We start from the raw sequence: 15,007 nt of genomic DNA, 5'->3' as shown, positions 1-15,007 counted from the left end.
CCAATATCATATAAATCTGCTGTGATTCCAAATCTAGCCTTTAAATTTTTGAAATACACAAATCTTTATAGCACTTATTTTGTATGCACGAATCTTTAGACAGATAAATGGATGGATTTGGAATGACAGGGTCCTGCGATCCCTTCAGAATCACAGCAGATTTATTTCTCATCACTCTTAGAAATTACATATATCCCCTTCTAAAGTTTCCAATATTGTATTTTTACCCTTGTAGATTTCAAGAATTCATCTGATTTATTGTCTTTTATATTAATCTATGTAAGATAGATATTTAGCATTTTAATTGACCAATTTATAAGAACAAATAGTTTATTTCTCTACTTCTAACACATACACGGTGACATTTATACCTACATGTGTGTACATCATAGGTTAATTAAAAAATGAATTATTTGCCTTTACAAACCGACCAATTTGAAATCTTGTCATTTCTCTTTCAGTGACCACATGCTTTTTTTTTCTAATAAGGGATAAAATGTTAATTTTATAAACTTGAAGCATGTAATAATTTTTAAAATGATCAAGATATAACATGGAACATTAATAACGTAAAAGTGCCGAAGGCCCGACAACTGTAAGTTTTGATCCAACGTAAATTATTTACGGCCGTACGATGTTGCTATATTGTTTTGCTTTGATGAACTAGTACACGAATCCCGAATTGTATCAAATTTTATAATGGTGAAATTAATATGACATTCTTTCATTTTAACGGTTCCGATCGACCAAATGCTAATGTTCGTATTCGTTCCTTCACAACCCCACACAACAAGGGTTCAAGTCCTATGTATATTATTATATGGCACAAGTCATTGATGCATCATGCATGATTGTATAAAAAAATTCAATAGTCAAAATGACTTCAAAATGAAATATCAATGTCAAATAATTAATTATATTATCACATAAATTTTAATAATATAAATTACATTAATTTTCATCAAAAAAAAATTTTAATTGAACCATATGTCATATACAACAGCCATATATGCCTAATTACATATACTTCTCAATATTAAAATTACAAACATAAATATTTTAAAATATTGAAAAAAAACTAATTATAAAATGAAATTTGCTATCTCAATTTTGAAGCTGTCACTGTGCCAATTTGCTTTTAATCCGAACAGAGCATTTTAGACTACATACAGCGCACCACACAAAGTTGGTTCTGCAAAAAAAAAAAAAAGTATCAGGATCGGTTTTTTTTATAAAAAAACCGATCCTGATACTAATTTTTTTTTTGCAGAACCAACTTTTAAAAAAAAAAAAGTATTAGGATCGGTTGTTTATAAAAAACCGATCCTGATACTATTAGAATCGGTTGTTAATAAATAACCGATCCTAATACTATTTTTTTTCAAAGTTGAAAAAAAAAGTATCAGGATCGGTTTTTAGCAAGAAAACCGATTCAGATACTATCAGGATCGGTTTTTAGCAAGAAAACCGATCCAGATAATATCAGGATCGGTTTTTAGCAATAAAACCGATCCAGATAGTTTTTCATTTAATTGGAAAATTATTAATCTGGTTTTGTTAATTATATGTAAGTTAATTTCTAATATAATATATCACGATTATGTATAAAAATTTGAAGGTATATTTTATGAAATAATTTATTATATAATTATAAGGTTATTTATTCTAATGGTTATGTTTGTAATTTACTTTTATAATTTTATAAATAATAATTGAAAGGAAAAAAGGTATCTGGATCGGTTTGTAACAGAGAACCGATCCAGATAGTTATCTGGATCGGTTATTATGTACAGAATCGATCCAGATGCTATTTTCTGATATATTTTAATTTGTTAGATGTATTTAAGTTATCTGGATCGGTTATTATGTATAGACCCGATCCAGATGCTATTTTCTGATATATTTCAATTAATAAGATTTATTTGAGATAAAAATAATATATAAGATTTATTTGAGATATTTCAATTATCAGGATCGGTTTTTTGTTAGAACCGATCCTGATACTATCAGGCAAGGTTCTAAATAGCGTTTATCGCGTCATAGCGGGGAGCCTCCAGAAAAAGCTATAGCGAAAGCTATCCCAAATAGCGTTTTTTATTTTTATAAAAATTATATTATATATTTGTACTAAATATCAACATTATTTAGTCTCATAGAACAATAAATAATATCAAATTGATTAAAAAATTATAATATTCATATTGAACCAATACAAAGTCCAAATTGCGACTCAAAATATCTATAGTAATACTTATCATAAACTATCGATCTTTTTCTATTTAAAATATCTTCAACATCATAACATAATTTATCTTTTTTATATTTAAATTTCAAAATTACCTAGAAATTGAAAAGAAAAAAAAAATCATACTTCTAGTAAAATAAACAGATGATCCTTGAAGAAATTCTTGTTAGTCCCTAAAATTTTCATATTTTAGCAATTATTTATTTGATTTATCATCAGTTAAAAAAAAACCAAGAGCAAAATGAAAAAATTATTATAGCGGACCTGAATTTGATATAATGTAATATTCATCAAAATTAAACAATATCTTCATCATTTATTTATTTTAAAGCTCATATAAATTGAAAAAAAAAACAGCAAATGTTGCATAGCGCGCGCTATTTGCGCTACACGCTATACGCTATAGCGGACCGCTATTACCGCTATAGCGTCTGTAGCGCAAATAGCGTGTTTTAATGCCATAGCATAGCGTTTGGTCTCCAAAAACGCTATAGCGCCGCTATAGCGCGCTATTTAGAACACTGCTATTAGGATCGGGTTTTATAAACAACTGACCCTAATAGTTGAATTATTAAGATCGGTTATTTAGAATAACTGATCCTGATAGTATCAGGATCGGTTCTAACAAAAAACCGATCCTGATAGTTCATAAATCAGGGTCGGTTGACAATAAAATCCAATCTGAATAGTTTTTAAGATCATTTTTTTTAAGAAAACCGATTCAAATACCTTTTAGGATCGGTTGGCTCATATAACCGATCCAAATAGGCCGATCCTTATTCCAGTTTTTACACTAGTGGACTGAACAACAAATTTACATAAAAGACCGTTATAATCCTCTTTTTCATCGGGTTTCAAAATTCTGCGCGCAAGAAAAAAGAAGCTGGGTAAAATTGTAAAGTTTTGTTAGAAAATTTTAATTCTCTTCTTAATCGAATTCAACTCTCGCATGATGGGTTAAAATTCCTTCAAATCATGTTAAATGGAATTTACAAGTTGCATGATGTGAATCCTCGTTAAGTCCGAAAAGAGCAAAATCATTTTTCTTTTTCTTTTAACGAAAAGATAGCCGTCCCTTAATATGTGCAACACAAAAAAATTTTTATTCAGATGATGAAAGTACAACCAATTATTTTTCGGAAGCGTCTAATTGTCCACAGTCTTTTGTCCACCATTTGTCCACAGCTTTGACTTGCGCGAATACTGTAAAATTACTTCTACATACTGTATAATTATACAATATATCACATAAAATATATCAGTTAATCACAAAACATCCAGCAACTATTTAAAGTGGTCCCATGATAGTTAGAAAAAGATTGCAACTTGCACAACAGGACAAAATAAATGTACTTTCAAACTGTACTTTCGGAAATTACAGTTATAGGAAGTTATTGGCAGTTAGAGTTAGTTATTAGCGGTTATTAGCGGTTATTGGCAGTTAGAGTTAGTTATTAGCGTCCACACTGGATTGAATCTTGTATACTGTAAAATTGACTCTTGTATACTGTAAAATTGAATCTTGAATACAGTAAAATTTTCAATTGAATCTTGCATACTATAAAATTAAATCTTGTATACTGTAAAATTGAATCTTGTATACTGTAAAATTGAATATTGTATACAGTAAAATTTTCAATTGAATCTTGTATACTGTAAAATTGAATCTTATATACTGTAAAATTTTCAAATAATAGTGCAAATTTTCAATTGAATCTTGTATACTGTAAAATTTCAAAATATAAACCATAAAATAATACCATGTATATTGTAAAATTTGAATAATGTAAAAAACTATAACAAAACATACAACCTACAAACAATCAATATTGTAAAATTTGTAAATCTAAACTATAACTCAATTCCATGTATACTATAAAATTTTTAAATCTAAACATACATCCATCATTTGTTCAACAAAACTATAATATTCACCACACACACAGCATCTTTTCAACACAAACAATAATATTCACCACAAAATAGCAAACCTAATTATATCATTCAACATTCAGAATAGCATAAAAAAAATTATGGAAAAATAACTTCTACATTAAAAACCTCCTATATTCATTGTTGGGATGAGTAAGAAGCCTCATCACAAGAACCACACGTTCTTTTGAGATATCATCCTGCATAAAAATAAAATAAATAATGAAACAAATTGGATATCTAATAAATGAAATTGACAATTATATCCTACAGAAATAACATATCAAAGCCATGCAAATCCAACTGCAAAATCAAACGATCAAAATCATTCAAATCAATTCACTGGTGTATCCTGTAAAATTACTTCATATATCCAATAATGTTAATTAATGTGTTCTATGAAGATGACAAAAAATAATCATGTAAAATAGTATATCTAATAAATAAAATTGACAACTGTATCCTACAGAAATAACATATCAAAGCCATGCAAATCTAACTGCAAAATCAAATGATCAAAATCATTCAAATCAATTCACTGGTGTATCCTGTAAAATTACTTCATATATCCAATAATGTTAATTAATGTGTTCTATGAAGATGACAAAAAACAATCCTGTAAAATAGTATATCTAATAAATGAAATTGACAACTCTATCCTACATAAATAACATATCAAAGCCATGCAAATCCAACTGCAAAATCAAACGATCAAAATCATTCAAATCAATTCACTGATGTATCTTGTAAAATTACTTCATATATCCAATAAATGACAAAATTTGATCTCAGATCTAAAAGCATTTACCTTGTCAAAAGCCAGATCACTAGAATCGAAGGCCAAAAACAACTGAAATAATTGGAATGGGAACCTTTTCTCAGATGGAGGAGGGAGAATAGTGCGAACTGTAAAGCAGCGGATAGGATTTTGTATCGCTCCATTCTCTTCGTTTTCTAGTTGCCTCTTCTACACTTCCCCATCGCCCGATCGATCTCCTCGCTTGAATTCCTCACGGCAGTGTTGAAACGTCTTTCCTCACTACCGTCATTGCCGTCGCTACCGTTGCTGTCGTCGCGGTCGTCGCTGCCGGAGCAGAAGAGAAGAGAGAGAGAGAGAGAAGCATTTTAGCAGCTTCTGCCAAATTTTCAAAAAAACGAGATCTGCCAAATTTTCAAAAAAAAAACGAGAGAGAGAAGCTCCTAAAGAAAAAAAAGTAGAGAGAGGCGAAGGATTGGGAGAAAGAGATCTGATTTATAAAAGGAAGGTAGAGTCCGTTAAAATCAGTTAAACGGAAAGTGGATAAGGCTGTGGACAGATAGTGGACAAAAACATTTTCTCTTTTTAGGATCAATCACTAATACATAATTATGCAATTAATCTTTAAATTAATCACATTTAAAATAAGTGATTAAAACATATTTTTTATTCCCACGGCAACGCGTGGCCAGCACTTACTAGTTTAATAAGAAAAGGAGTTTTGCATGAATTATCATGATTCATGCATGTTTCACTTGATTCTTATTATAAGTATTTTCTAAAGTATATGAATGGCATGTTTACGATATTTGGTTGTATATGATACTAAGGAAAAACTTCTCACACAAGAATTATATTTATCTTTTTTTTTCATAAAAAAATAAACTTTAGTAATTATATTTATCTGAGTCATATATATTTTTGGACAATGAGATTTCAGAGTAAATTAACAAACTTAAACCTTGTGCAAATTTGATTCAATGGAAGAAAATTTCATTTGTTCTTTCTAGTATATTAAATTTGTCTAGATAATCGGGATGCTAATTATCGCTAAAATTAATTTCAAAATTTTAATATGATATATTTAAGGTTTGATATATATAAAGGGCTCCATATATTCGTTTTGATCGGACCAGATCTGTATAACAGGTGAACATCCGGACTTAGAACTATATTTATATTTATATAGTGGGCCAAATAAATGGGCTTTATGCAAAAATCTTCTAAAAGGCCTCACATATCCTCTAAGAATATATTGCGTAACATATATGATATATCTCCATTTCATTATTAAGCACGTTGGGTATCCAATTTGTCAACGGCTACGATTGAAAGATGAAATTTTAGATTTAATATTAGTCTTCCAATCATATATTCTGTCTTTTTTTGATTAAATGCATCCATTTTATATATAAAAGTCTAAATTTAGTTAAAAACATACTCGCTACACGTTCTGCCACGTGATATGTTACAATTAAAATTGAGCAGACTCCAAAATTTAACAATATATTTCTCTCTGTCCTTATTTCTCCCTTTTCAATTGAGCAGACTCCACTTTTTTTTCCTTTTCTTTGTTTCTATATGGATCACAATAGAAATCGATTTTTTTATTTATTTCCTTATTTCTCTTTATTTTTTTTTCTATACATATTGCATACATATTGTTGTAAAAAATCGAGAATATATTTTGAATTTTGTTTCTACTGATACAACTGAGGATTTGTACTGTTGCCAGAATTATAATAGTCTTAAAGAGAGGTATAAAAAATAGAAAAATTAAATTATATTAAATTAGAAAATTAGGATGGCTTATTGTTGGATCATATCATGGTGATGGCTTACCTATTACAATATATAGATGTGGGGACAAATAATGAAGAGTTGCTTAAGGATGAGTTTTATATTGGATTATAGCAAAGAAGAGTAGTTAGCTAGGTTCTCTTATTCCATGTCTCTATTTGTTAATTTTCACTAGCATTTAAGTCGATTTTTTTTCTTGAAATCCGTTCTTAAATCGTTTTTTATTCGTGTTGTGTATCAGGACTACAAAGATTTTTTTCATGAGTTCATGACAGCTGTCAAGAAAAAAATATGCAAAAAAGTTCTCATTTAGGTATGGAAACAATTGTGCATCAATGATTTTGTAACTAATAAACTTTTGTATTTTATGAAGCATACATACTTTGGTTCAAATTTCTGTCTAGTTTGAAGATTTTGCAAACCATAATGCGTTCAACCTTCTTTCAAGATATTGCTCAACTCACACTGGCTTCAGTGATGACATACAAGTTATGAGGTTAGTATTGTGTTTAAATTCAAAACCATTTAGTTATTGAAATTTCAACCTTCTTTCTTATTTTAGTTACAAATATAATGTTCACTTTTTCTCAAATAAAATGGAATCCCTGAATATTTTTTCTTGCTTATTAAGAAATTCTTACTTGCTTCTGGGAGTGTTTTTTTATATAAAAATACAATATTTTTAATATTTAAAGATACACCTGATGCTGTTCTTGCAGAGATTATTGCAGCTCTAAAGTTTGTTGAAGAGAACTTGTCAGATCACACTTATCTATTCTTGGATGCTAGAGAGGTTTTTCTAAATTCAATTTTACACATTTCATCGCACTGTTTCATGCTATCTTGCAAAGGTACCTAATATTACTAAATTCCACATGTGACTCCTTCCCTGTTTGCATGTGGAGCCATATTTATTTTTCCTTATTGTAAATAAAAGCACATCTCTTTAATAACTGTTCTTATGTGGTTTAATTCTTTTGATTGGCCTTGTCATGTTAACGGGACTATATCAAAATTCCAAACAATATATTACTTCAGATTTGTTAAAGGGTGGTCAAATTTCTATCTAAATCATAATTTCTTAAATAGGTGATTGTAGCTAAGTAAGTCAACTAATAAAATTGCGTTCGGCTTTTGCTTAACAATTTTATCAAAAATTTCAATTGTAGCCACTCCTGCGGTTGACATTAAAAATAAAAAAAAGATGACAACAAGTCTTTTGGGGTCAAAAGATATTAACATAAATTTTGATGATATTTTTGACGTTAATATTGGTGAATTCATTGGAACAGAAAATTGAAGTTTATCCCGTCGCAAAATTGATTTTTGAATTCTTATAATATATTTCCGTTGCAACGCACTGGTATAATTAATACTAGTATTGTAATAAGAAGACCTCAGAAAGGCCTCTCATATTTCTCTTCTGATTACACCAGCGCAATTTTTCTCGAGTACCATTTGATTTTGCTTAGTACAAATCAGGAACATACAAATTGTAATATTTGAATTTTGTTAAGTAATATGTCTTAAGTTTCATATAACTCAATTATCTGACTATTATTCGTTTTATATCCATATTCAAATCTGTATCCGTGAACTATCCGTTCCGTATCCATTTAAGACGGATTTGATTTTGAATTTTGATATCCGTTTGCTATCCATATCCGTATTCGTATCTGCTCATCATCCGACAGATGCGGATATGGTATTAGCATTATTTGCTCCGTTTTCACCCCTAGTCTTATGTCACGGAGTAGAGATGCAAACGGATCGGATATGGATTGGATAGTGCTAAAACCATATTTGTATCTGTATTTTTTATTCGGATAAGGATACGGATCGGATATTAATCGGATACAGATACAGATCGGATATTAAACGGATACGGATACGGATAGAATATTTTTTGGATACGAATACGAATATAGATATAATTCGGATTCTTAATTCTAAAATACATATGTTATGCCAGGTCAGGTACCAAACCGTATATGAAGTAATCTCTGAAGAGCTACGTGCTCTGGCGTATGAAGAAGCAAAACGAGGCATTAATTTACAGTTCACTGTGGATCTGCTCTGGCGTATGAAGCAGCAAAACCAGACCATAATTTACAGTTCACTGTGGTCTGTGGATCTGCTCATAGCCTCTTATAAATAAAAATTTAAAACAATGTTTTGCTATAGTAATCTTTGTGTTATGTTAGACTGTTAGCTTGTGACATGACTAATATAGGTACTTAAGTTCAATGTTTATATTAATGCAAGTGTTAGGAAATTAAGATAATTTTAACAAGACTTTCTCTTTAATTCATTGGTTTGAAAAACAAGCGAAGAAATTAAAACTAATTTTACTAATGGAGTGGTTAAGAAATTTAGATGGAATTAGTTTCTATTATCATCGAAATGGAGATGGAGCTCAATAAACGGTCGGATACGGATCGGATAGTGGTCTTACCGTATCCGTTATAATTTTTCGGATACGAATAGTCTCGGATACGGATATTTTTTATACTTATCTTGTTGGTTACAAAATATCTATTATATTATTAATATATTAGTCACTAATTATGTCATGGTGTTATATTGTTAATAAAAATATATATCTATATGCAATTTAATAAATTATTGGTACAATATGTAATTTAATAAATCAATTTAAGAACATATAGCATATTTGTTTGTGGTTTTAATAAATTATTGGTACAATATACAATTTAATAAATCAATTTTAGATCAAGGGGTTTTAGTCTCCTCCAACTCAATTTTTTTTTCTAGACCGCATGAAATATTATTGCATCCGCATGAAATATTATGCGTAATGTATAATTGTATATACGATTATTTAAATCCGTATATATGAAACTACATGACATTCTGAGCGCGATATCAAACTGCATATGCATATGCTGCTACATTTGAAAACACTGCTCAAAAGCATTTTTTTTTCTAATTTTAAAAATAAAGTTTGTGTAGCAGAATTTTTTATTTTTACAAATTATATAAAAATAATACGGAGTACAGAAATGATCATTTTTTTAACTTTAAATTTTTTTTGACAGTAGATGGTTTGTTATCTAAAAGAACCAATTTTTGTTTCGATTCTTTAAAATTTATTAAGAAACAAAATTTTAAGATTGCATCTATAGACTAGTGTTTTATGCCCCTTCTAAATTTTTTTGCTTATAAATTATAATTTTCTCTCTTCTTCCGCTCACAACACATTCACTTTAAAATTCGCGTGCTCGATTTAGATTCATGGGACAAACTTTAATAAAAATTATCTGCACAAATCTTAAAGCTGATCCAATGACTCCAGATGTCCGATATGAATCGGAACGACCTTGATTCCTTTCAGAGCATGAAAAATAAGAGAAAAAGTTTCTGTCCAATGAGTTTTGTCCACCATCTGTCCACAACCTTATCAACTCTCATTCTAACTGTCGGTCCCCATCTCGTCTTGCTATTTAAACACCCGATCCCTCAAAAACTTCCGATCTCTCTTTCTCTCTTCACCTCTGACCCCAACCAACTGGATTCATATTGATTCCCTCAAGATTCTCTAAGCCCGTAACGGCTTAGACATGATTGTTCGTCAAATCTGGAGAAGGCGAGTTTGAACTCTGGCATTCAAAGACCGCTTGCTGCTTTCAAACATTCAGAATCTCACGAAGAGTGCAAAGCGGGTGGTCCATCATTGTGCGTGGGAAATTTCTGCCAATTGCCTTGTCCAAGCTGATGGAAGATGCTTACTATTCTTGTGTCTAGGCTTCGACCTTACTCACCCAGAACCTGAAATGCTTTCTTCCTCGCCTAGGTGTGCTACTATTGATTGGTGCCCTATCTAGATCTCTCATTCCGATCTCTCCTTCTCTCTTTCTCATCTCTTTTTTAGCACAAAACAAAACAAATCAAAGTTCCGATCTCCTTTTATCTTTCTGTCTTTCTCAAACAAAACAAATCAAAGTTCTGATCTCCTTCTCATCTCTCATTTCGATCTCTCCTTATCTTTATTTATCGAATTTGTTATTATTTTCTTGCATTACTTGATCAGTCTAAAAAAGAGATGATCGGATCGGATCGGATCGGAAGAATAATCTGGATCGACCGCGACGGCAATGAAATCGTAATTGTTGTTTTTTTGTATTTACCTTCTCTGATTCATTTTTCCTTTGCAATGTCGATTTTAATTGAGATTACTGACTCGATCTCGTTTTTTATACATGATCGCAATGGAACCTTTAATCGTGGAGCGCGATCGAATAGAAGTTGTTTTTGTTGAAGAGCACGACAAAATTCAAATCTAGTAAGTTATTTCTGTTGAATTTATTATTTTCGTTGTATGCAGTAACAGATCTAGCATTTCAAATGAAATCTGGAGGAAATAGATGATAGAGAGACGATATGGAGTATTGATCTGTTAATTTTACTGTATTGTCCCGTTAATTTTACAGTATTCATCTTGTCATTTTACAGTATTCATCTTGTGAAAATCTGGAGGAAATAGATGATAGAGAGGCGATATGGAGTATTAATATGTTAATTTTACAGTATTGCCTTGTTAATTTACAGTATTCATCTTGTCATTTTACAGTATTCATCTTGTAGAAATCTGGAAGAAATAGATGATAGAGAGGCGATATGGAGTATTGATCTGTTAATTTTATAGTATTGCCCCGTTAATTTTACAGTATTCATCTTGTCATTTTACAGTATTCATCTTGTGGAAATCTGGAGGAAAAAGATGATAGAAATGCGATATGGAGTATTGATTTGTTAATTTTACAGTATTTATCTTATAATTTTACAGTATCCATCTTGTATTTTTACAGTATTCATCTTGTGAAAATCTGGAAGAAAGAGATGATAGAGAGACTTCTTACTAATCCGAACAATGAACACCAGAGGTTTTTAATGTAAAAGTTATATGGAGGAAAGAAATTAATTGCAATTTATCCCAGCTAGTTGTTTTGATATACATAATAACTGGTTCATATAATATTTTCAGCTTGGGTACCTTGAATATTGCAAAAGACGTGGATTCACAAGCTGCTATATATGGGCCTGTCCCCCTCTCAAGGGTGAAGATTACATCTTATATTGCCATCCTGAGATTCAAAAGACCCCTAAGTCTGACAAATTGCGTGAATGGTGTGTGTTATCCCTGCAAGTTCAAGTCAAAGATTCCATTCATTATACATGTTACTAAACATATTTACTATAATGTTTACCCATGTCTATGTTTTGAAGGTACTTGTCTATGCTGAAGAAGGGCATAAAAGAGAACATAGTCGTTGACCTGACAAATCTGTATGACCACTTCTTCAGAAATCAGGGGGAATCCAGAGCAAAGGTGACAGCAGCCCGTCTGCCTTATTTTGATGGCGACTATTGGCCAGGAGTTGCAGAAGACATGATTACCCAACTGCACCAAAAGAAGAATGACCATAAGCTGCAAAAGGAAAAGGCCGGGGAAGGTCTAATCACTAAGAGTCCCCTCAAGGCTAGTGAACACGCCAATTCCAGCAGCCATGTCTCCGAGGATACCATGCTAATGAAGATGGTACTGTAGTTTTTTTTTTTTAAACCTAAATAAGGATAATGTGCTTTTTATTGTCTGCCAGAATCTAATCTGAGTGATGAGAAGGTGGTTCATGTTTACACGGCTTGTTTTTCCTTGTGCAGCTGGGCAAAATATTGCATCCCAACAGGGAAGACTTGATCCTAGTTCATCTCCAGCATCCCTGCAACCACTGTTGCGTACTTATGGTGTCTGGTACACGCTGGGTGTGCAATAGTTGCCGATATTTCAACCTATGTGAGAGGTGAGCATGATAATTGGCAGCATTATTCATGAAAATTTTCTGTATAAAAAAAACATCCCGATACTGACCATTATCCAAAATGACAATTTCATCCTTCTGGTTGACTTTTGCATTTATTCATCTGCTGTCTTGTATGAATAATCTTCTCTCTCTGCATGATAGCTGTCATAAAGCGGAGCAACTGCGTGAGGACAGGGAGAGGCATCCGACCCATAGCAGGGAGAAACACACTTTCAGACCTGTAAGTTTTCTCTTTCTTGGACTTTCTTCCAGTAGAGCTTTATCTTGATAGTATTATTTATCATACTTCTTATATTGTGCTCTTATTTTAGCATTTTGCACATGATAACATAATAATGAAAATTAGTTGCAACTTATAAATCCTGATTACATGATGTTTCTTTCAGATGGAGATAACCGGCATTCCGAATGACACAAAGGACAAGGATGATATCCTTGAGAGTGAGTTCTTTGATACACGACAAGCATTTCTGTCACTATGTCAGGGCAACCACTATCAGTACGACACTCTTCGACGTGCAAAACACTCGTCGATGATGGTGTTGTACCATCTTCACTGCAATGACCTTGGCATGGGGAAAAGGCGAACGGGTCGATTTAGGCCCGTCTGAGCGCCATGCAGGAGAAGAAAGAAGAACTGGGCAGCGGGGGCAGGTGGAATGGGTCACAGTCAGGATTCTAATTGAAATGAGTTCCGCTGACAGAGTGGTCCGCAGATCAAATGAATCCCGTGACCGTTACTTGTCTGAATCACTAGAGAAGGGACCCACATCGTCATTATTGGAGACGACTCGTGAGGTACGGACTGGAGACGAGAAAGACGCGGAGAGACCTCAATCTGTTAAGCCAGCTCAGCTGTATACGATGATCTGTTGCTGATTTGGACGACAAGTGGCATGCTGTGATTAATTAGAGAGATATACTCAATTAATTCTTGTATTTCTCGAGTCTGTAGAATCGGCTATAAATATAGGATGTATCTGTGGAGTCATATAGACTATTATTGTGTAATTTTGGTGTTTCCCCTAAACTTGCCTTTATCCCCATTTTTGTATCTATGAGATTTGAGTAATAGAAATTGGAGTCGATTGTTTGTTCTTTTTTTCAATTCACATGTTCTTGTGCTTCGCTGTGTCAGGGACGTGACACAATTAGAGAGCTTGGAGATGATGCTTGATCTCAATTGAATTGAATGCCTACCCTCAATCAACCCAGATCCTTCCAAGTATGAGGTAAGTTGGTCCCACTTTAAGAAGTTTTGACAGCATGAGAATTCGTTGAGAATAGTATACTATCAGTGTTTGTTCCATGCGGAGACACAACTCAAAGAGAATTTGGTTCGTGCGCAATACTCTGGAAGAATAACTTGTAAGCAACAAAAAGATGCAGTCAACATGTTCTTTTTGGTATTAATTGCAATTTATCCCAGCAGTTATAACAAGTACCAACTATATATCTATTACACCAATATGACTAAGCCACACTTCACTGCACTTTGGTACATTTCAGCAGTACCTGAGCCAAAGCAAACCTTCCTGTTTTACCCTTTCTGCCAGTATTTCTGGAGTGATGCTTTGGCCTCTGAAAGTCAGTAAATTTCTTTGTTTCCTAATGCCAGCTTGCCCAGAAAAACATTTACCCAAAAAATTAATCAACGTAAAATATCAAAAATTAAACTTGTGGAAAGTTATATACACACCAATGGCAGAGGCAGCATGGACCACGGGTAGGCATCCGTCTACTCTGAATTTTGATAATTACATATAAATCCGTATAAAATTAGATAATTGTCTATCTCTATTTCGGTTCATTGCCTACCCTACCGCAATTCTATTCTAGTTGTGGCTTGATTCGGCCTTTTTCGTGTCAATTTTGAATTTAACAAAAATGAGTTTTGTTGATTTGGAAAGAAAGTGAACAAAGACTCTTTGGAGAAGAAATATTATTTAATACTTCTTTCTAAATAGATTTGATGTATTGGTCTATTAAGTATAAAAATAGTAATAATTATTGATTCACAGAGAAGAGAACTAGGAGCATCTTGAAATTATTTGAGCCTTAACATTTAATCTAGACCATTATACCTTGCTATTTAACGATTTTAACATACAATTAATCAATTTATTTTTAAATTATCGCAAAAATTATCTTAATAACAAAATATAGTAAAAATAATAATTTTTAACCTGATTTTTTTATCAAACTGTTTAGAAATAAAAAATATTCATTTTTAAGACAGAGAGTGCTCACAATTAATTTTTTTTTTTTAAATAATTTATTTTTTGTTTACTCCTGATAAAATTCTGGCTACGCCACTGTACACACCCATCATAATAGTTAGTTGATCAATTTACATATTTTCTCATTTTAAAAAAAAAATAGTTAGTTCTTCATCTAAACTTACTTATTTATCAATAATCCCCGTTTCTT

General features: G+C 31.8%; 1 protein-coding gene and 1 long non-coding RNA gene across 2 annotated transcripts; both read left to right on the top strand.

Annotated features, from left to right (window-relative positions):
• Window positions 1–6,787: 6,787 nt before the first annotated feature.
• Window positions 6,788–7,213, top strand: LOC144564043 (uncharacterized). Its single transcript, XR_013514540.1, has 3 exons — window positions 6,788–6,869; window positions 6,976–7,047; window positions 7,139–7,213. It is a non-coding gene; the product is annotated as an uncharacterized LOC144564043 (long non-coding RNA).
• A 1,486-nt stretch (window positions 7,214–8,699) lies between these two features.
• Window positions 8,700–13,679, top strand: LOC144563884 (putative histone acetyltransferase HAC-like 1). The gene is made up of 6 exons (XM_078313350.1): window positions 8,700–8,711; window positions 11,740–11,882; window positions 11,982–12,294; window positions 12,417–12,556; window positions 12,719–12,797; window positions 12,964–13,679. Exons 1-6 carry the CDS (start codon window positions 8,700–8,702, stop codon window positions 13,186–13,188), a joined length of 912 nt encoding a protein of 303 aa, XP_078169476.1. The 3' UTR covers window positions 13,189–13,679.
• Window positions 13,680–15,007: the final 1,328 nt, after the last annotated feature.

This window comes from Carex rostrata, chromosome 13 (genome assembly GCF_964058835.1).
Source record: "Carex rostrata chromosome 13, lpCarRost1.2, whole genome shotgun sequence".
NCBI classification, from domain to species: Eukaryota; Viridiplantae; Streptophyta; class Magnoliopsida; order Poales; family Cyperaceae; genus Carex; species Carex rostrata.
This window is presented reverse-complemented; position numbering and strand designations above follow the sequence as displayed.